The sequence below is a fragment of the Strongylocentrotus purpuratus genome, unplaced genomic scaffold, assembly GCF_000002235.5.
Source record: "Strongylocentrotus purpuratus isolate Spur 01 unplaced genomic scaffold, Spur_5.0 spur5_scaffold_8, whole genome shotgun sequence".
NCBI classification, from domain to species: Eukaryota; Metazoa; Echinodermata; class Echinoidea; order Camarodonta; family Strongylocentrotidae; genus Strongylocentrotus; species Strongylocentrotus purpuratus.
This window is the reverse complement of record NW_022145614.1, coordinates 14482058-14504485: the sequence shown is the minus strand read 5'-3', so window position 1 is coordinate 14504485 and position 22428 is coordinate 14482058. Positions and strand designations below refer to the sequence as shown.

At 39.8% G+C, this 22428-nt stretch overlaps 2 protein-coding genes across 2 annotated transcripts in view; both read left to right on the top strand.

Moving 5' to 3' along the window:
- LOC100890336 (Golgi apparatus protein 1) overlaps positions 1 to 22428 on the top strand; it is a 48964-nt gene that overhangs the window by 7250 nt on the left and 19286 nt on the right. The window contains exons 3-11 of the mRNA XM_030975404.1: positions 306 to 1294; positions 2459 to 2635; positions 6850 to 6882; positions 8820 to 8906; positions 9333 to 9563; positions 13121 to 13381; positions 13959 to 14139; positions 14329 to 14537; positions 14972 to 15084. Coding sequence (XP_030831264.1) covers positions 2591 to 2635; positions 6850 to 6882; positions 8820 to 8906; positions 9333 to 9563; positions 13121 to 13381; positions 13959 to 14139; positions 14329 to 14537; positions 14972 to 15084 — 1160 coding nt within the window. The 5' untranslated portion in view covers positions 306 to 1294; positions 2459 to 2590. The remainder of the gene's footprint in view (positions 1 to 305; positions 1295 to 2458; positions 2636 to 6849; positions 6883 to 8819; positions 8907 to 9332; positions 9564 to 13120; positions 13382 to 13958; positions 14140 to 14328; positions 14538 to 14971; positions 15085 to 22428) is intronic.
- Positions 17 to 2525, top strand: LOC115920253 (fibrous sheath CABYR-binding protein-like). Its single transcript, XM_030975656.1, has 3 exons — positions 17 to 26; positions 306 to 1294; positions 2454 to 2525. The coding sequence occupies exons 1-3, from the start codon at positions 17 to 19 to the stop codon at positions 2523 to 2525; spliced, it is 1071 nt and encodes a 356-aa protein (XP_030831516.1).

Sequence of the window (22428 nt, the reverse complement as noted above, 5' to 3'; positions counted from 1 at the left end):
ACTTTGAATCCTATCCATGGGACTCAGTAAGTACATGTACGTACTAATCTAGGAACAAAGGGCGCTAGCATGCTGACTTGGTTTCAAAACAGGCAGGGATCTCCCAGTTCGAAATGACTACTACAACATGGAGACATCAGAACTCCAAGTTTGACAAGCTAAAACAGTTTTGCTCACCTGAGCCTTTTCTAAATTTTTCATAGGAAAATGAGATTCCCATGGAGGCAATCTGTCCATTCTTTTTGATCTTTCTAGCACAGTTTTCAATTTTGTGTGTAATTTAGTATTCTGCTTCATTTCTTCAGCAGAGGATAATGCATCAGATCAATCCAAGACCGCAAGCAACCCAGGCGAGCAGGGAAAAGGTGTGGAAGAAACCCCAGATGCTGAATTGCAGCGTCCATCCGGTGAAGATGCCCAACCTAAGAATCCAGCTGAGGTCCCTATCAATGGAAATCCTCTTGTCCGGAACCCAGAGAATCCAGCTGAGTTCCCTATCAATGGAAATCCTCTTGTCGGGAACCCAGAGAATCCAGCTGAGGTCCCTATCAATGGAAATCCTCTTGTCGGGAACCCAGGGAATCAAGCTGAGGTCCCTGTCAATGAAGTTCCTGTCGTGAAACTAGGGAATCAAGCTGAGGTCCCTGTCAATGAAATTCCTGTCGGGAACCCAGGGAATCAAGCTGAGGTCCCTGTCAATGAAACTCCTGTCGGGAACCCAGGGAATCAAGCTGAGGTCCCTATCAATGAAACTCCTGTCGAGAACCCAGGGAATCAAGCTGAGGTCCCTGTCAATGAAATTCCTGTCGGGAACCCAGGGAATCAAGCTGAGGTCCCTGTCAATGAAATTCCTGTCGGGAACCCAGGGAATCAAGCTGAGGTCCCTATCAATGAAACTCCTGTCGGGAACCCAGGGAATCAAGCTGAGGTCCCTATCAATGAAGTTCCTGTCGGGAACCGAGGGAATCCAGCTGAGGTCCCTGTCAATGAAGTTCCTGTCGTGAACCTAGGGAATCAAGCTGAGGTCCCTGTCAATGAAATTCCTGTCGGGAACCCAGGGAATCAAGCTGAGGTCCCTGTCAATGAAATTCCTGTCGGGAACCCAGGGAATCCAGTTGAGGTCCCTATCAATGAAAATCCTGTCGTGAACCCAGGGAATCCAGCTGGGAGCCCTATCAATGAAAATCCTGACGTGAACCTAGGGAATCCAGTTGGGGGCCCTATCAATGAAGTTCCTGTCTTGAACCCAGGGAATCCAGCTGCTAATTGGAACCGAGAAGAAGATGGTTCAGAGGTAAGTCCTGATATTACTTTTTATGCCTCCGTTACGAATGGCCGGAGGCATATGTTTTCGGGTTGTCCGTACGTCTGTACGTACGTCCCGATCTTGTGATCGCGTTATCTGAAGAACCGATTGATGGATTCCTGCCAAACTTTGGTCATGTATGTATATTGCAGAGCCGATGAACTGATTAGATTTTGTGGTCACGAGCTCAAAGGTCACAGGGCTCATTATGTATGCAAAAACGGCTCTTGATCGCATTATCTGAAGAACCGATTGATGGATTCCTGCCAAACTTTGGTCATGTACATGTATGTATATTGCAGAGCCGATGAACTGATTAGATTTTGTGGTCACGAGCTCAAAGGTCACAGGGCTCATTATGTATGCAAAAACGGCTCTTGATCGCATTATCTGAAGAACCGATTGATGGATTCCTGCCAAACTTTGGTCATGTATGTATCTTGCAGAGCCGATGAACTGATTAGATTTTGGGGTCACGAGGTCAAAGGTCACAGGGCTCATGTATGCAAAAACAGCTCGTGATCGTGTTATCTCAAGAACCGATTGATGGATTCCTGCCAAACTTCGGTCATGTATGTTACTTGCAGAGCCAATGAACTGAGTAGATTTTGGGGTCATGAGGTCAAGGTCAAAGGTCATGCAGCTCATTATGTATGCAAAAATAGCTTGTGATCGCATTATCATTAGAACAGATTGATGGATTCCTGCCAATCTTAGATCATGTAGTATCTTGCAGAGCCAATGAACTGAGTATATTCTTGCGTTATGAGGTGAAAGGTCAAAGGTTATGGGTTCATTATGTATGCAAAAATAGCTTGTGAACGCATTCTCATTAGAACTGACCGATGGATTACTATTTAACTCAGGACATCTTGCAGAGCCAATGAACTGAGTAGATTTTAGGGTCATGAGGTCAAAGATCAAAGGGTCATATATGTATATGAGAAATTGCTTGTATAATCACGATATTCTGAGAACCTGTTAATGGATTACAATTGAACTTGAATTTGAAAAATTTCTTCTGTTTTGGTTTGTAAAATTGCTCTATGACAGAGGCATCATTTTCGACTGCACGCAGTGGAAGTTCCATTTCTAGTTTTCTCTCTTTCCTTATTTTCCATGTGCCTTTCTTTTTTTTTTGCTCAAGCGCAGCAGCCACAAGCTCAAGTTCCGGATAAAGCATATAGAATTCCGATCAAATCTAAAGCAGTTCCCTTGAAGCCTGTAAGGATAGCCGACCATCCAGCTTGCATCGCGGACGTTCAACATATTTGCCCTCGGAACATGGAGAAAGGAAATAATTTTGCCGTTCTGGACTGTTTACAAATGGTGAGTAGTCTAGACTCTATCTACCAGAATATGGTTTTACTGGGCTTAGGCTTAAAGATAAGCTCCAGTTCTGGTAATGGTGAAAAAAACATTCAAACAGTTTCTATTCAAATTCACACCAATTGTTAAGCAATTCAAATAAATGACTCTTGCTAAAGGAATTTGAATGAAATTGTGTAATTGCAGAGAAAAAAGCAAAGTAAACATTGATTTCTTCAACGGTCGGGGTTGGTACAAACCAAATTCAAAATTACGGATATGTCTGTTTAGCTCCCTCTTTCGGCAGCAACTTGATATCATCCTATCGGTTGGCGATCACAGAACTGTGTTGGCGATTCATTCACGCCGAAAAGCCAACTCACACACAGAAAACGCTCTACTTAAAACTTTCGCTTTACAATCAGTTGTTGTGACTACTTACATTTCTTCAGCTACCGTAAATTGCACATGCAGTGAACTAGTATTCATTATTGCTTAGGACGTTATGGCTTATTGAAACAAACTTACGCTCAAAACGATGTGGGGGAGAAAGAGAAAGAGAGAGATAGAGAGAGAGAAAGAGAGAGAGAGAGAGAAAGAGAGAGAGAGAGAGAGAGAGAGAGAATGGGTATGGGGGGGGGGGGGAGGGGGATGATGATCGGAAAAAAAATTGAAATGCCTCCTTTTTTTAACACTGCTCTTCCATCTCAAAACTTATTTTGAACATACTCCGATGCATAAATAACCTTGCACATAGTGCATAGTAGACTTTTATGGGATAAAGAAAATACATAAACAGCGATCTATTTGATCTCCCTGGCTATACACAGGTAGTCCCTGCTATACGATACACAGTCGAGATTCACCCTCGCGCTATCCCCGAAGATCAAACCATGTGCAGCTAGCGTAAGGGTCAAAAGTTTGCGCTAATTATATTCTGACATAATGCCTTGTTTGCTCAATACTAAAGATCAACTACTAGGGTCGAGGGGTCACAAAAAGACGGGAAAACCATGCCAGTACATAATTCAGGGTTTGTATCTAATCGCTGTGTCCAAGTTTTAAAGTTGCTGCTTCCTAGATTGGGCTTGCTATACAGTGCGTCCCAGAAAAAACGAAACCGAGAATTATCTATGTTTTATCATAACTTATCCACATCTATAATTAATAAATGACACATGTTTGGAAAGCTTAGATCCTCCTCTTTCATTTGATGCCATGCATATGATGCATATTTTACGCATGAGTGATTGAAATGAATTTGAAGAGAGGAAACCAAAAAGTCATTTGGCGGACGGTATCTGAATTTCAAAGAGAAAATCACATTTCTAGAAAGTTGAGTTTCTGCCCTTTCATATGACACCTCAGTCAGGAAAAATGAGCTAGGAATATAACAAAGTTCTGTTTGTTTAAGGTAGTGCTTACATTTCCTTATTTTTATTAAATGAATTCGTTTTCACTGGCTGTCTGTCGTAGCAACAAACGGAATTAACAAAAGACTTAAATCCGTTTCGTTGACAATCAGCCGTAGAGCAGTGTTAAAAAATGATCCATACATAACAACTGTACACGCAAGCCTACATTTGTCACATGTGTAATAAAATTGCCAAAGCAGAGCGGAATCTGAATTGCCTTAAAAATGTTGTATCTTACCTGCGTACATTGATATACTTAACATTTTACGCATTCATAAGAGTTCATTACCAATATCTATGTTTGTCCCTGACTCCATGTTGCACGTGCATGACCTATTAAACCTCATGTGCAACGTCATGTGCACTTTGAGCTCCAGACAAACTGGATAGCATGAGTGCAGTATGTCACGTAATTACAAGTGAATCTCTTCATTCCGCCCTATTAATTGTTCATGTATATAGCTTTTCATGGTTATTATTTGCATACTTCCATGCATGAGATGTTAAATGTATCCATTTTTGTTAGTTCCTGGTCCAAAGTCCCCTTTGCATTGTGTGAAAACACAATAAGTATACGTGTAGTTCTACTTGTTACACTAGGTGATATGTGGCATTATTTCATCTTACAATGACTTACAATATGTATTTTAGTTTTGTATATGTTTATTTCTCTCTATATTTTTAACTTGTTTGTAAATTGAACATTTTCAGCCTGCGAGCTGCTTGTTTGATGTGATTTCTCAATAAACCAAACCAATCCAATTCCAATCCAATTATCAAGCATACATTTTTTAAATCGAATGATTTAAACATATCTACAGTAACGAGTTGGTCCACAAACACAAATTCAAACATGTTGTATTGGAACGTAGAAGGAGTATGAACTGATACATGTCTATGATACATGTCTATGTCTTGCAGTTAGGCTCACTCATGTATGATTTTGAAAATGGTACTCTTCCAAATGTATTAATAATAATAATAATCTTTTAAAGTCCACTCCAAATTTTATTATGTTAAACCGAAAATGGAAATTATTTTTGCCCAATTGATTGTGAGCCCGGCAGCCACTGAGCAGCGCCAGATCGACATTACTCTATCCCTTAGTACAGTTATTTTAGAAAGAACAGTCAAATTCACAGGTATAATACAAGACAGGCAACTGCATTTCATATACCGCGTGGAAGAACTGCCTTTGCTTTGAATACATTAGCATGTACTGGTCCCAAGTTTTGGAACTCACTTCCCATTGATGTAACTCGCTCTATCAGTGTCTCTGTTTTTAAACGGAAACTGAAACAACATTTATTGAGTAATTATGCTGAAAATGTTTAATGTAAAAAATTGTGTCATCACATATGATAGAGTATGTAATTATTTTTTGTGTGCGTCATTGTCTCCCCCCCCCCCTCTTTTCCAGGCTGGCCCTTACCTTACCTTACCTTACCAACATTTCTTCATTTATTAGCAAACTCGCTTTGTTCTGTTTTGCTCTATTGTACTTTTTCTCTTTTTTTTCCTCCTACATATAACTTTCTTCCTTCTCAACTTTTTTCTGTTGTTGTTTAGTTCCGTTTTGCGCTTTTGCTTTCCATCCTTTCGTATATATCTTCCCATTTTCTTCTTCTCATACATACATTAATCTATGGGTGCGTTTATCGTGTCTTGCCACTAGATATGTACATGTCGAACCCCACTACGGTATATAAATGTGATTTGCGGGATGTCGCGTTTATCGTCTCTTCACGATTCAAAATAAAGGCCTTGTCTCTGCGCAGCTGCTTTGCGCCGTTTGACTCGGGTAGCAGGCAGTTTCTCGGAGGTCAACTACACACACATGCTTGTACAACAACATGACACAACACATGGGGCGCGCTAGCCTCTGATCCGGAAATTAACCTGGGAAGGTCCGATTTGTATGTGGGGTTCAAAACAGCTTTGCGTTTATCATCTCTCAGAAACGTGATTCTGGCTGTATGTCTCATTCCAAACGCACCTTTTTCGGCGTTACAATATGCCCATATATCTAAAGATAAGCGGCTGGCTGGATTTGCCTCTTAATATTTTCTCCAAAACAGAAATCTCCCGCCAAGCAGTTTCCCAAAGTTGACAGCCCTGCTTTATGTGTGCTGGGGACTAAACAAACACATTATTCCATACACCTCAGATACATGTATTTCTTGTCATATTTTTTTATTATGAAGTGATTTTGTGTGTGTGTGTGATATTCTTCCACGCTAACGTAAAGAGAATGGAAAAGCTCACAAATTATTTGTCAATTTTCCTAGAACTCTGGCTTCTCATTAAAGGGATCTGGTAACTAAACTTTGTCTCAGATTCTGAAACAAACTTCTGGATTTAGCTCATGCTGCAATGATGAATATAAACCTTTAGGTCAGTCAGGAACCCCATGACTTTTACAAGCCGATCGCCTATCTGATTATCAAGATATTTATGATTGGAATTACAAATTTTGAAAACTGTTTGCCAAACGGTTTTCATAACACTACGGTATATTGGGGAAAACGAGTATAAAACCGGTCACTCAAAGATTTTTACTTTTTTGAGGCACTTCTTGATCATTTTTTAGGGCTTCAATGTTAAACAATATCACAGACACTGATAACACGTAGGGCCGTGTATCTCAGATTTAACATTGTTACACGATCCCTTAGAGTGGAAGTTCCAGTAATGACTCCAATCACTCCATGAATTCTTAAATGCTTTCCTTTAAACAGATGACATAAAATGTATGTATGTTTCAAGTCATATGTATTCTCACTTTCATATTTGTTCTCTCATTTCTGTTTTGTTATGCAGGCAGACAGTGATATATCAGCAGATTGTAACCACGTGAGTATCTTTAGCTTTTTTTCTACATGTATTTTGTAATTATTATACTTAGTAATCATTGATATTCAATCCTATAACTGCATGATGTACATGTATGTTTGTATTGATGTATAAACATGAAAGCTACTCGCTTTAATTCTTCTTACAACTTAAAATTTCAATTTTAAGGCAACCATGCAAATGTAATGGTATTGACAAAATAATACTTTTGATTCTTAAAATCAAGAATACAGTAATGGATCTATTAAAGACTGTCCTGTGTATGGTTCCAGAAGAGTATTAAAGGGGAAGTCAGATCATTAGCTGGTTTTGATAAAAGCAGAAATACAAGTGAAACAAATTTGTGAAAGTTTGAGCAATATCTGATTAGAAGTAGGAAAGTTATGAAATTTCAAAGTTGTCGTCGGTGAAACACAAATTGGCAACCCTGTGACATATCTTGCAAGGTCCTCTCCAATTTGCTCTCTACAGAAATTTCATAAGCTTTCATCTTCTTAGTTATTTGTGATGGAGTAGATTGTTTCTTACAGGGGTTGTTTAAAGACATGATTGATTTTTTTGTGTTAGTACAGAGCAAAAGGGAGGAAACCTGACAAGATACGTCACAGGGTTGCCACTTTGTGTTTGATTAATCGCAACTTCAAAAATTCATAACTTGCTTATTTTTAATCTGATTCTGCTCAAGCTTTCACTGTCCTTTTCCCTCATTTTTCTGCTTCCATTAAAACCAACTCCCGGGTGGACTTCGCCTTTAACCCTTGTACTCCTTTTTATGCCACCATTACGAAGTAGCTGGAGGCATATGTTTTTTTTTTTTATCCAGGGCCAGATGGTCCTGTACTATTGGTGAGGCTAACCCACTATGAAAAAGTATGAACAAATTGAAAATGAAGTGGGCAAAGCATAGTCCAGTACTATTGGTGGGGCTAACCGAGATGCCAACCAGTACGATTAAATCATATTTAGTACGATAACAAGAGTGAAATACGATCTTAAAATCTTAAAATACAATTTTTCTTTTTTTCTTTTTTTTAACCCATAAAAAAATGGAATCGCATAGAAACATGTACAAGTAAACCCCCGCAACCCCAACAAAAACTTTGCTTTACTATTTTCTCATTAAATTTTAATGAAAGAGCAAACATTTTCTGAAATATTACTAGCCCGGGGCTGACGGGCCAATGGTAGTGTCAAGTTTTCGTGAAAATCTGATTTTTCTCTCCAAAATCTGTTTTTTTTAGGATACTCGGTCTGTTTTTTTTTTGTCAAGAGGTTGGCATCTCTGGGCTAAGTTCCGACTAGAGTGGGACACTGATTCTTCATTAAATTTTCATTTGCAATGATGCTCTAACATGTGTTTCGCTATATATTTCATTATACGATGTCCAGACTAGGAAATAGCCGCATATTTATAACTTATGTAATAGCTATACGATAGCAATATGATGGGATTCTGGTAGTCCGTAGACAGGGTTAGATTGATACATGTAAGTATGTGATGTTCAAAATTAAGTATTTCGTAAAAGGGTGCAATCACTAGTAGAATGATGTGCTTCTAATCTGTTGAGAGCCAGAAGGGTGTTGAGTCTGTAAAGAGCTTCTGAGTTGAATTAACGCCCTTTTAGTTCTCAACAGACTACATGCTTGCTTGTAGTTGATACTCGATAGACATGAAATCACTCCTCAAGCTAAAAGCATGCCATTATACTTTCAAATGGTCACCGATTTCAGAGAGATGGTATTGATTGTATATCCGGGTCGGCATGGAAGTCCACTCTGTGCACCCACATGATTCTAGTGTGCTCTCAAGTTTCTTACAATGACCTCTATTTCTGTTGTGTCTGAATGTGCAATATTGCTTCACAGAAGTTATGTTTAAAGCCACGGTAATTGATTAAAAAAACAAAAAATGTTACATGCTTTTGTTTTTCTTCTAGTTTCTGTGGAATTACAAGAAGAATTTGACCACTGATTATCGCTTTGATAATGCTGCCGCTGAAGTATGCAGAGAGGACTTGGCAAAGGTACAGTGTATACCAGGTTCAATATATTTGAATTAGAAACATTACAGAGTAGTTTTGTTTTGCCTATATCTTCATGAATTGTGCATGGAGCTAGAAGAATATTAACTACAACTGTATGCTCTGTTTATGTGAAGTTCTATCAGTTTTGCTCTTCTCACTCTTGATCCTTACTCTAGACTAAATAGTTGATTATATATGTACAATTATTATGTTCTTGTATCCTTTGTGGAGGCTTTTGTATCCAAAATCATTGACACCTCTTTCTAGTTTTGTCATCTGTTATATAAATATACTCATTATCATAATTACTAGTTACAAGTGTAATGTTGTCATTATTGTTGATGTTATTATTATTTTCTTTTTATTATTTCTGATGTTACTATTGTAGAAGAAAAACTTTCATTTTGTTTTTGTTGTGAAATACAGCTCCAAGATTGCAGCCGCCTTGACAAAGGTAAAGGTCTGGTTCTCCCGTGCCTCCTCGATCACGTAGAGGACATCAGCATCGACCAGTGCACCCAGTACCTCAACTGGATGAAGCAGATCATCTTCAGTGACTACTGGCTCATCACAGGCTTCTATCAGACCTGCAATGATGACATCGACAAGTTCAAGTGTGGCGTCGTCAACGAAGATGGGATAGCTGCGCTAAACAAGGTACGGTATATGCGTATGTTTAGATCCATGTTCTTCTAACTCGGTCAAATCCGACACATGGCCTGATGTCTGTTGTACTCAAGGCGTTATTTCTATGGCATTGTCACCTGCATTAATCAAGCCAATGAAAGCAATTACTCCATACGCCAGTGGGTCCACTGTTTGTTTTTGTGGGCGATTTCACCCTCATGTTGTTTGGCCAAAGATCTCCCCTCTCCATCCCTACCCGACTCCCCCCCCCCCCCCTCCCCCAAAAATGATAGTGCATCACACATTTTTAAACGATTACTTCAAAGTAGGCTCAAGAATATGAGAGAGATATTTGTTTTAGCTGTCCAAGTTAAACATTGTTATTACTGTAAAACAGACTATACTAAAGATGCCTTCGCATGCAGTACAAAACTCAACAACATCTTTTACCTATTATACATATGAACACCATGCTAACGTATAAGCATGGGCAATTAAGCATTCATATCACTCCAGGCATTGAGACTGGTGATACATTATCCAATACCTGTAGTTAGCTTATTCATAATGCACCATACAAGCGTACCGGTATTCATAGTAATTAAAACATTAGTTAGTTTAATTACCAGGTTTATCAAGCCAAAACTGGTTGTCATATCTTTAGAAAGAATTGTATGACTTTGTGGAGCTATTGAATTGAACAGTCTGAGTACAGACTGTTAGCAAGATATTTTTGTTTTGTGAGGATTGCATACATTGACTCATGTTTTTTCATCTAGAAAGGGCATTATAGAACCTGTAAATCAAATTATAGAGTACCAGAGCCAAGAGGACTGCACTAACAAATTGATTTATATCTCGTAGAGTAATGCTGTTCATAAGCGTATAATGAGGTACTCGAGTACACGCCCAGGCTTACAGGCCGATACTCATGTACTCGGCCGCCATTTTTTGTATTAAAAAAATTGTTGTGTAACCATACCTAGCCTAATTTTTATGCCTCCATTACGAAGTAACCGGAGGCATTATATGTTTTCGGGTTGTCCATCCATCCGTACGTACGTACATCCGTACGTCCCATTCTCGTGATCGCGTTATCTCAAGAACCGACCGATGGATTCCTGCCAAACTTAGGTCATGTACTATATGTAGCTTGCTGAGGCAATGAACTGAGTAGATTTTGGGGTCACAAGGTCAAAGGTCACAGGGGTCATTATGTATGCAAAAATAGCTTGTGATCGCATTATCTCAAGAACCGATGGATGGATTCCTGCCAAACTTAGGTCATGTATGTATCTTGCTGAGGCAATGAACTGAGTAGATTTTGGGGTCACAAGATCAAAGGTCACAGGGGTCATTATGTATGCAAAAATAGCTTGTGATCGCGTTATCTCAAGAACCGATGGATGGATTCCTGCCAAACTTAGGTCATGTATGTATCTTGCTGAGGCAATGAACTGAGTAGATTTTGGGGTCATGAGGTCAAGGTTAAAGGTCTTTGGGCTCATTATGTATGAAAAACTAGCCTGTGATTGCATTATCATTAGAACCGATGGATGGATTACCATCAAACTCAATGTATGTATCTTGCATTTGGGGTCATGAGGTCAAAGATCAAAGGGTCATACATGTATATGAGAAATAGTTTGTAATCATGATATTCTGAGAACATGTTAATACAATCGAACTTGAATTGGAAAAATTTCTTCTGTTTTGGTTTGTAAAATTACTCTATGACGGAGGCATCACTTTCGACTGCGCGCAGTTGAAGTTCCATCTGCACCATATAGTTTTGTTGTGATTTTACTCACATATTGATTTTCAAGTCATCATAAAACATCATCAGATTTCCATGAAAAATTGGCTTCTATTAAAGCGGGACTGCGCCCTCTATATAGCCAACAAAGCCTAAAAGTCACCCGTTGATCCCCCATCATCCCCTTTTTCTTACGTTAATTGAAAGCTGATTTGATGAGATAACCACCTGCCAGTGACCAGGCAGGGTGGTCTAATACCTCCTGGCCAAACTAGTGCAGATAGGCTTTAAGAGAATACTTGATACTTTTCCGTCTTAACTCAGCATACTGCACAGCACTCGTAACCCCTTGCTACAATAAATCATGTTAACGCCAACAGTTGCCAAGAGATGGCGCTGCTCAGATTTTTTATTTTTTTATTTTTTTTTGTTGCTGACGTCGTAGGAAGCACCCTAGGGGGGTGTTTCATAAAGATCCTTAGTCGAACTTAACTCTAAGTTGGACTTGAAAATTATGGAGAGCCATTTGTAGCCTTAAAATAAAATATATTCAAAAGTGAAAATTCAAGTATTTTAGACTTTTTATAAATTCCACATCAAGAACATGAAATCTCCTTGATAATTAGAGATATGAATGATTTGTATCAGTGCCAGGTGGAGGGGCATAAATCAACACTTAGAATAGGAAAAAAAACACCCCCCCCCAAAAAAAAAATGGCGACTGTGTATACGTGTACTCGTGTAGTTGTCAAACGTGTGAGTACATGCGTATCCGAGTACTCGTCGCAGTAAACATGTCAACTGTAATCTAAAATGCTTTCTTTTATTACCGGTATTCATTTTTTTTTGGTATTTTATTTACTCTCTACTTCTGAACTTCAGTCTGTGTGCAGACTGCTTTAGACATCACTCATTAAAACCTTTGATATTCGTTAATGAATGAAAATATCATAACATATTTGGTATCATCTGAAAGCGGATAAATTGAACTTTATTAGGACATAACCATTTTTTGTAAAAATTGATTTGAAAAATGTTTGTTTCCTTTTTTATAAGAAACACACAAATATAGACTTTATCAATATATCTATAGTGACCAGGTTATGAATCATATTCTATTATGCTTTTCACACTCTGTTATGCTTTTCACGCTCTGTTTATTTTAGCCCATACTATTTGCCAATCTCGGGTTTACAAAATCCACCCTGTTCTCAGACTATCTCTGACTTGATACGATGTTTTCGCCTCCACGGGTTAGCAACGCTTTTCCTAAGCCTCGGACAATTTTGTCTTTTGTTTTCACTTGAGCTCTTCGCACCGCATTTCAAGAGATAGCAACGTGATTGGGGTGCCAACCCTGCTTTTTTTTCCAGGGCCAAGTAATCCTGAATTGGTGGGGCTAGCCCACTTTAGTCAAAGTCAAATGTGAAATCAAAGTGAGCTAAAAAGCATAGCCCCGTACTGTACATGTAGATGCGGCTGAGATCCCCTTCAGCTCTACCGATGGTACAGGGCTAAGGAAAATTTAGATGTACAGGTTTATATGTGATTTCATGAAATGACATTCCAGATATTTGATAAACCTACTTTGGATTTCTGCCTTATCTTATTTGGACAGTAAATATTTCCTCAAATACTCGCAAGATATCTCTCTAAAGCTGTAATCTTCCATCTTACAGGCCTCAACAGCTTATAAAAATCACTTGTCTTTGTAATGTCTTTACATGCGCACTATACAAGAACCACTAATGTCATTTGGCAAGACATTTAATGGATATATTCAGGCAGGAATCAATTCCATTGCAATCATCTTTTCTTTTAACCCTCACAGCCCCGATCACTCCGACCGTCACTTTCCCAAGGTGGCACCATCCATTGCCTGGAGAAGAACATCCAATCCCTGGACAAGGCCTGCAAGCTTCAGATCTTTCGCGTGGCGGAGCTCTCTTCAAACGATTACCATGAGGACAGGCCCCTCTTCTTCGCCTGCAAGGAAGATCGGGAGAGGCTCTGCGCCAACTCACACGCCGGTCAGGGCAACATCTACAAGTGCCTCAAGGAACACAAGTTCAGTCCGGAGATGAGCATGGATGTAAGTGCTGTACAAGCCACTATTTTCACGTAAAGATTGTTTTCGCAGATACAGGGTTCAAGGGAAAATTTGTGAGTTGTTATATTTGTGTTAAGCCATTTACCACTTCCATTTATATGCTTTGCAATTACTTCCATTTTATTTCTGTGATTCGTGAACTCGTTACTGAGTATCGTAAACGTCATAACATCAGATTATTTTGGGAGAAATAAATGAAAATAATCTATTGAAGTGCCCCATCATAATCAGTTTGGTCTCCAATTGCACCCCATGACTCATTGTGCTACTGAACAGACACCGTGTGCTTCATGCAACAGAACTTGATTTTGTGAATTTTGCATGCCTCATTAATCGCTGGAAATATTTGTGCGTGTTGTTAAATTTGCAATCAATGAATGATTCATGAAATTCATTAAAATGATCCCCCACCTGCAAATAAATGACTGCTTAATACATTGTACCCAAATGGCCTCCTGCATCAGTCACCACCTGCCTATAAAGACCACTTTTCTTGCCTCCCTTGAATCTTTAGATTGCATTGATTTGATTTGATTTGATTTGATTTTTTATTCAACAGTGTAAAGAGAAGCTTACTACCCGGCAGAAGGTTGTTGCCCTGGATTACAAGGTGAACTTCAGGCTGCAGCATCGGTGCAAGAAGGAGATACAGACCACTGGATGTCAGGAAACAACAGCCAAAACCAAGGAGGTCAAATTGGCTGAAATTTTGATATGCTTGGAAATTGCTGGCAGAGCAGGTTGGTTAAATTCAAATTTCAGCACAAATTAACCATTTTCAAATGTATAGTTATTTGTAAAGGTAACAGTTATTATTTGTATACAGTTATTTGTAAAGGTAATGCAAAGTTTCCATTGAACCATTGGGCCTCTTGAAACCCTGACTTCACCGAGGACATTCCTTTGACCACCTCGATTCCTCCCTCTAGGAAACAAAATCAGCGGAGAATGCCAGGCTGAGCTGACAGACACCCGCAAGGAGATCATGTCCGACTATATGATCACCCCTGGGCTCGTCAAGGCCTGCTCCAGTGAGATTGATGTCCAGTGCAAGGGGTTGAGACGAGAGGGAAAGACCATCCACTGCCTCATGGCGCTGGCTAAGAAGGGAGGTATATCAGCTGAATGCAAGAAGGGGGTGAGTGATTCATTCTCAACCTGCCGCAGAGCGAGCACCTGTTTGTAAAGACCTAAGTCGAGAGAGGTCTTCTTTCCAAATATAAGTCATTACACAAAATGTATGGTTTTTGTCTAAATGCAGCCTATGTACAAGCTAGACCCCCCTTCTTGTTTTACTTGGGATGTTTAAACTCTATGGGTGCTTCCATGTTCTACTCGTATAATACTACTCAAATCGGTAATGAGCATCTCCTGAATCTGTGGCCGTACCCTACACAATAAAACTTGTTTAGTATGATAACACTTTTTTTTGTGGGTCTTTGTTACATAGCATGAAATGGCAGCAGTGACAGGAACAACTAGTAGTACAATTGATATTTGTAGTCAATTTTTGACTGCCTATATGACCTTTGACCCCAAATGTGTAACAATGAATTGGACATTGTTTTGCAGCTGTCTACCCTTGTGGAAGCTTTTGCTGGATCAGACTACAGAATAGACCCTGCTCTTCGCAATGCTTGTAAGGAGTCCAGAGCCCTTCTCTGCCCCAAGGAAGACGATGCTGAGTAGGTATCCCTTGGATTGTACCACATGTGCTCCATCATAGGTTGCTCCGGTGATCATTTCCCCACGATCGATTTATTGGACTCGTTGAATTCGTCGCTTCAATACCAAACCCAAGTCTATTCCTAATCCTAACCCTGAACATAAACCTACCTTGAAACCCAAGTGCGACAAATGCCATAGCCCTTTATTTCTTACTAAGTAAGACCCCAAGTGAATGTCGGGTTGTAAGGAGACCAGAGCTATACTGTGCCCAAAGAGCCAAGTAGGTATCCTTAGAATTGTACAACATCTACTCCTGTAATGGCATTCCAACATTTGCTCCTGGCTGTAGGTATAGGTTAGGATTAAGGTTTGTTGGTTTGGTTTATGTTTAAGGTTAGAGTTAGGATCAGGGTTTAAAGGTTAGGCTTATGTTTAGGGTTAGGTTTAGGATTAGGGTTTGAAGGTTAGGTTAATGTTTAGGGTTAGAATTAGGATTAGGGTTTGAAGGTTAGGTTTATGTTTAGGGTTAGCGTAAGGATTAGGGTTTGAAGGTTAGGTTTATGTTTATAGTACAGCGGATTAGCTCCCCATATAACGAGAATTGTGCACTTTTTGATAAAAGCATGAAACTTCTAGCATAGTTAGTTTAGACCATAAGATTCATTTTCAGATGTGGAGGGAAGTTAGATTTGACCTCTGATGACCCTGAGAGGTCAAATTCAAAATGGCCGCCAGTCCGCATGGTCTAATGTACAAACACGCTTAACTTTTGAACCAAATAGTCCAGAAAAAACATTTAAGGTGTCGTTTCCAACTAAATTGAGGATGCCAATGCATTTGGTAATACTTTTGAGATCGCCAGATTTCGGGGTTTTGCATTTAGGTCAAGGTTAAAGTCAAAATTGACTAAAAATAGCAAGTTTTCAATGTTTACAATGAAACAAATCCCATTTATTTGTCATTTGTTCGCTCCTATGTTCTCAAATTTCTTTAAGAGTGGTTCCCCTGCAGACCATGAGATTCATTTTCAGATGTAGAGCGAAATCAGATTTGACCTCTGATGACCCTGAGAGGTCAAATAAAAAATGGCTGCCAGTCCTGCCTATTCAAAAACACTTAACTTTTGACCAAATAGTCCAGAAAAACGATTAAGGTATCATTTCTAACTAAATTGGGGATGCCAATTCATTTGGTAATACATTCGGGATCGCCAGAACTCAGGGTTTTGAAATTAGGTCAAGGTCAAGGTCGAAATTGACTATAAATAGCAAGTTTTTAATGTTTACCAAAAAAAAAAAAAAAAAAAAAATGTATTTATTATTTGTTCTCCCCTATGTCTCAAATATCTTTAAGAATGGTTCCCCTGCATAGTCCCCCATCTTAAACCCTTTCAGTTAGTTTATTTCACTAACTAGCACCAGACCATTCTTGATCCAGACCGGTCTTGTATATAACTGACCATATACATAGCATGGTCAGTGGGCAGCTAGGCAGTATACGACAAACACCTCAATTCAAGTCGGGAAAAATGCTCCTTTCCATTTACTGCTCAATAATACTGGTAAGTTGTTCTTCAAGTTACTTTGTGTTTTATTTGGTTCTAAGTAATATAATGATTAGTTCATATAAGTTTGGGTTGCTTATGGCAAAAGTTTTGATGTTCTCGAAGACACATGTCGTTTGATCTCTTGTTCATTTCCCATGTAAACCTCATAAATTGGCGGGAAAACTTTCTCTTACTTTAAAAGTTGGGAAACTATAAGTTTACCAAGCACGGTAGGTTTCCACAGAAAGTTCTCTCTTCATGTTAATTTGTTCTATTATGTTCTTATAAAAGACCAGTTAAAGAGAATTTGATTGAACTAATAAGTTGTATAGCTTTATTGAGGCACTGTCAGTCAGGCATCTTTGTAGTCATGTAGTCATGTACTACTATACAAGTACTAGCAGGACCCGCGGAAATCCGCGGGATTCTAGAGGGGGGGGGGGGGGGGTGTAAATAGATACATAGAGACTGTCTAAATTAAAACCACCAAGAACTTTATTTGCCATTCAGGCCATTAAAAAAATATACATGTTTAACGTCCCCGCCAGCTTCCTTTTTGGGGGCCGCCTCCAATTTAAAAAAAAAAAATTTGTTTAACTTTTTTTTCTTTTTTCGAAAGGTAAAAAAACAGCGTCCCCGCCAGCTTCCTTTTTGGGGGCCGCCTCCTATTTTTTTTTTTTTTTTTTTTTAAAATTTGTTTTAATTTTTTGAAAGAAAACAAACAGGAAAAGCACTGCTAAAATTTATTTCTGTTTTAAAAATTTTTTTTTTTTTAAATGTCGGCCGCCATTTTGAAAAAAAGCCCGAATGTCAGGGAAAATGTACGGAGCGGCCATTTTGAAAGAAAGAAAAAAAAAAAAAAAAGGGTCTCCTCCTTCCCATTTTTCGAAAAAACAGGATGCTAAACATGTTTTTTTTTTTAATTTGGCCTTATATAAAAAAATAAAAAAAACGATCCAACTGTACCGGTAGTTATTCTTTAAGCCACTGGAACTGCGTAGAGTTTCGTAGTGTGGCGTACCGACTACGCAGAAATTAGGCTGCGTATTAATGGGAAAATAGTCCCTGCGTAGGTTATGCGTAGGCTGGCGTACAGGTTTGCTTATGGTTGCTTACTGTGTGGAAAGCTTTTACTGCTTTGTCGATCTGGCGTAGGGTAGCGTACTGTTGCGTAGGCATGTAGCGTAGTGTTGCGTAAAAAGGCGTACTTTCTGCGTCAAGTTTCTACGCCGAAAGTACGCGAAAAAAATTAAACATGTTGAATTGTTTTCGTTCATCTTGCGTACCCCTTTCCGTCCCTCAGCATATAGTAATGTAGGCCAGCGTAGTTGGTACCCAACACTACGCAACTCTACGTATTGACCCCACGCCAATTAGTAACCCGCAAGTGTCACAAATAAAGTATTAAAAATATGCTCATCTGACCCTAATTAAACGCCTAAAACCCCCGAGCTTTCGGGGGTTTATGGCCTTTTAAAACTTGTGGACCCCACGCCTATATACACTCAACCCGCTGTGATCTAACTGACCCCCCCCCCCCCCCACTTTGAAAAATGTTTCTTGGAGCCTTCATGTAACATGCAAGAATGGTGCATGGTGATGCCGATTTTTTTTCTGCACCCCCCCCCCAAACAATTTTACTCATTACGCAACTGATTGTTTTGCAATGCATGAAGTCACATGCTTCTGTCTGCATGGTTGATATTCCATATAATAATACGCTAAGGCGTCGAGGGGGGTATCCGGGGTCCATTTTACAGCGCCCAAATCTCCCCTCCCGCCCGCCCCCGGGCGCCGCCGGGCGCCGCCGGGCGGTCCCGCGGACGGACGGCGTTTCAATCTACCGACTGGGCCACGTCCCGGTCGTCGTCGACGTCGTCGATGCGTCCGCACGTCCCACTTATCCGTCACGAACTTCATGCTTTAGCATGAAGCGGAAGTGGACGAGCGGTCTGAGGCGCCGGTTCCGTTCGATTCGCCGGCAGCTCTTGCACTTTTTGCACGCACGGGTTCGATCCCGCCTCCGTCGCAAGTTTTTTTTTCTTCCCCGTGTTTGTTTTGTATATTTTAGATGTTGTAATCTTTACCATTTTTTTAATTTTAATTAAAATGTAGACCTGATATTTAAAATTTAAATGAGTTGAGTCTTTATTTGATATTTATTAGCTTATTTCATGATATCTAGGCCTATAAATAAAATCAGCGCAACAGATGTCTTCCCATATCCACGTCCAAACTTAGAGACCTATTTCCATCATTATTGCCGGGATTTTTATATAGTTTTCGTGAGTGGAGGTATGAAATCAAAGCTTATTTTGTGATTATTCTGGCCATGTTTACTCAGTTTTGATTATCATTTATTAAAGGAAAGTTTTCACAAGAAAATCAGAGAAAAACATTGTTCAGTTTCAAGAGCTCTGCCGTACGCATACAGTGTGTAGTGCAGTGCAGCTGCGCTGGCTGCTCGACTGAGCTGAGTGAGTGAGTGAGCTAGCTATTCAGAGTCGAAGAGACTATGAAGGGCCAAACATGCCAATATTCGACAACTATACGCTATATTATGTATCCATCCATGCGACTATTTATGTCTATCCATTCATTGAAGTAGGCCTACACGTGAACACAACAGCGGGCAGGCCGAAGTGCCATAAGATCGTTGGGGGGGGGGGGCAAAATATTTTTTTTTGCATCTTACATGTTACAAAAAAAATCTGCATCTTACATGTTACATGCCGACCCCACAAAACATTTTTCAAAGTGTGGGGGGGGGGGGGGGGTCAGGTAGATCGAAGCGAGTTGAGTGTAGGCGTGGGGTCCACGGGTTGTGGGGGGGGGGGGGCGAGGGGGATCAGGTAGATCGAAGCGAGTTGAGTGTAGGCGTGGGGTCCACGGGTTTCAAGGGGCCATAAACCCCCGAAAGCTCGGGGGTTTAGGCGTTTAATTAGGGTCAGATGAGCATATTTTTAATACTTTATTTGGCGTGGGGTCAATACGTAGAGTTGCGTAGTGTTGCGTACCAACTACGCTGGCCTACGTTACTATATGCTGGGGGACGGAAAGGGGTACGCAAGATGAACGAAAACAATTCAACATGTTTAATTTTTTTCGCGTACTTTCGGCGTAGAAACTTGACGCAGAAAGTACGCCTTTTTACGCAACACTACGCTACATGACTACGCAACAGTACGCTACCCTACGCCAGATTGACAAAGCAGTAAAAGCTTTCCACACAGTAAGCAACCATAAGCAAACCTGTACGCCAGCCTACGCATAACCTACGCAGGGACTATTTTCCCATTAATACGCAGCCTAATTTCTGCGTAGTCGGTACGCCACACTACGGAACTCTACGCAGTTCCAGTGGCTTAAAGAATAACTACCGGTATAGTTGGATCGTTTTTTTATTTTTATATAAGGCCAAATTAAAAAAAAAACATGTTTAGCGTCCTGTTTTTTCGAAAAATGGGAAGGAGGCCCTTTTTTCCTTTTTTTTTTCTTTCAAAATGGCCGCTCCGTACATTTTCCCTGACATTCAGCCTATTTTTCAAGATGGCGGCCGACAATTTTTTTTTTTCTTTTTTAAAATCAGAAATACATTTTAGCAGTGCTTTTCATGTTTTTTTTCTTTCAAAAAAAAAAAATAAATAAAAAAAATAAATAAATAAATAAAAAAAAAATAGGAGGCGGCCCCCAAAAAGGAAGCAGGCGGGAACGCTGTTTTTTTTCTTTCAAAAATAAAAAAAATTGAAAAATAAAATATTTGAAAAAAAAAGCGGGCGGGGACGCTAAACATGTATATTTTTTTAATGGCCTGAATGGCAAATAAAGTTCTTGGTGGTTTTAATTTAGACAGTCTCTATATATCTATTTACACCCCCCCCCCCCCCCCCTCTAGAATCCCGCGGATTTCCGCGGGTCCTGCTAGTTGAACTATTAATATGCAAATGTACAATTCATAACCTTTCTTGTAATTTACTGTAAAGATAAGAAACAAATTTTTGCCACTTCGGCCCGCACGCTGTTGTGTTAACGGGTTCTTCGATGGATGGATAGACGTATGTGTAGTTGTACGAATATTGGCCTGCTTGGCCCCCCAAACTCTTCGACTCTAGCGCAGCTCAGTCTTGGTCAAAGCGCCCCAGCCGCAGCACCGTGTATACTGTATGTGTTGACTGAAGTTAGCTTGCGACTGAACTGTCAGTCCAATGGTTTTCTTGTGAAAACTTTCCTTTAGAAAATGGTAATCAAAATTAAGTATAAATGGCCGTAATAATCACAAAATAAGCTTTGATTTCATACCTCCATTCACGAAAACTATATAAAAATCGCGGCAATCATGATGGAAATAGGTCTCTAAGTTTGGACGTCGACGGGAATTAGCCCCGTGTATCTCTCTGGCTTGTGCAGCGAGTACAAAGCACACCCTATAGTAAGATGGCTTACTCGGGGGTTATCCCGCCCTTTGCATAGAGCATTTAATATGTAACATAATGTGAGTTGATGGTCATCTGTTGTGTGTCTGTTTGATACAGCTACTACAAAGCACATCCTAGCTACTACAAAGCACATCATATAGCAAGACGCTTTACTCTGAGTAATCCAGACCCTGTGCATAGTGCATTTAATATGCAACTTAATGTGAGTGGATGGTCATCGGTCGTGTGTCTACGGATGTAATGTTGAATATCCATGAGGTATCTCTGTCGTCACGCATATCCTGCATTATGCATATCGCGTCTGTTTTCGCCCTGGACGTCGACACGGAGGAGGACCTCGGGCGGAGTATAGCCAATTCCACAGAGTAGACTCTCCCGCGGACGATGGCACCGGGCACGGGTACCCCGAGGGGAGGGTTCAGGAGGAGATATCTGCACCAACTTCGGTCGGCGATCTCATTAAAAAACAATAGAATACAAAGGCTCGCGGAGACGTCGCGCCCCCCGCGGAGCCTTAGCGTATTATTATTATAGACTCATTGTTTTATAACATGAACTGGCATGAGTCATGGGTTGCAGGTCATTCTATTTTTAGTTATAAATGCTAGTCTGTATTTGCAGACTCTGTTAACTAGCTATCACTACAGTTCGTGTACGGTTTCTGTACAGTTATTGAAAATCTGATTTATTTGAAACTCTTAGGATTCTGTTGGTTTAGTTTATGTTGCTTACCATTAAAAAAAATTTGAATACCGGTAAATGATATAGAGGCCTGTTGCTTATTGAGTCTAGTGATTCATTAACCATCATTTGCCGCTTGCACTGCAGCTTTCTTTATCCCCCCCCCCCCAATATGTTGGGATTTGCATACCATATGAGTCCCATTGGGTTGTGTTGTTTATTGAGTTCTATGACTGTTAATTATGTATTATTTTATTCATTTATTACATTTTTGGGCTCACTCCAATTGTTTTTCACAGTTCAAGCTTGACTGATTTTTTTTTTTTTAAAGATTGTTATTATTACAATAAAAAAAATTAGCACTCTACATACAAATATCATAGTCTGCGATTTCATCATTAGGTTCCATTTGTTAACCAAATTTGCCATTATTATTAGTTGTTTCTTTTATCCTTTATTTCAAGTGACCAATTTCCCACCCTAAAGTAACATTGTGTATTTTATTTGTGTTTCAGAATCCTCTCTCCTGCTGTTGTGATTTTGTCGCAACCATGTCAAAGCGTCTCCATCTAATAGACCCCACCCAGCCCTCGACATCCAAGCTATCAAAGCCACCCCCAAGCACAAACTGGGACACTTGTGTCCTCTGCCAAATAGTAACAGATGAATCCTTACAATGTCCTCTCAGATCTACGAAA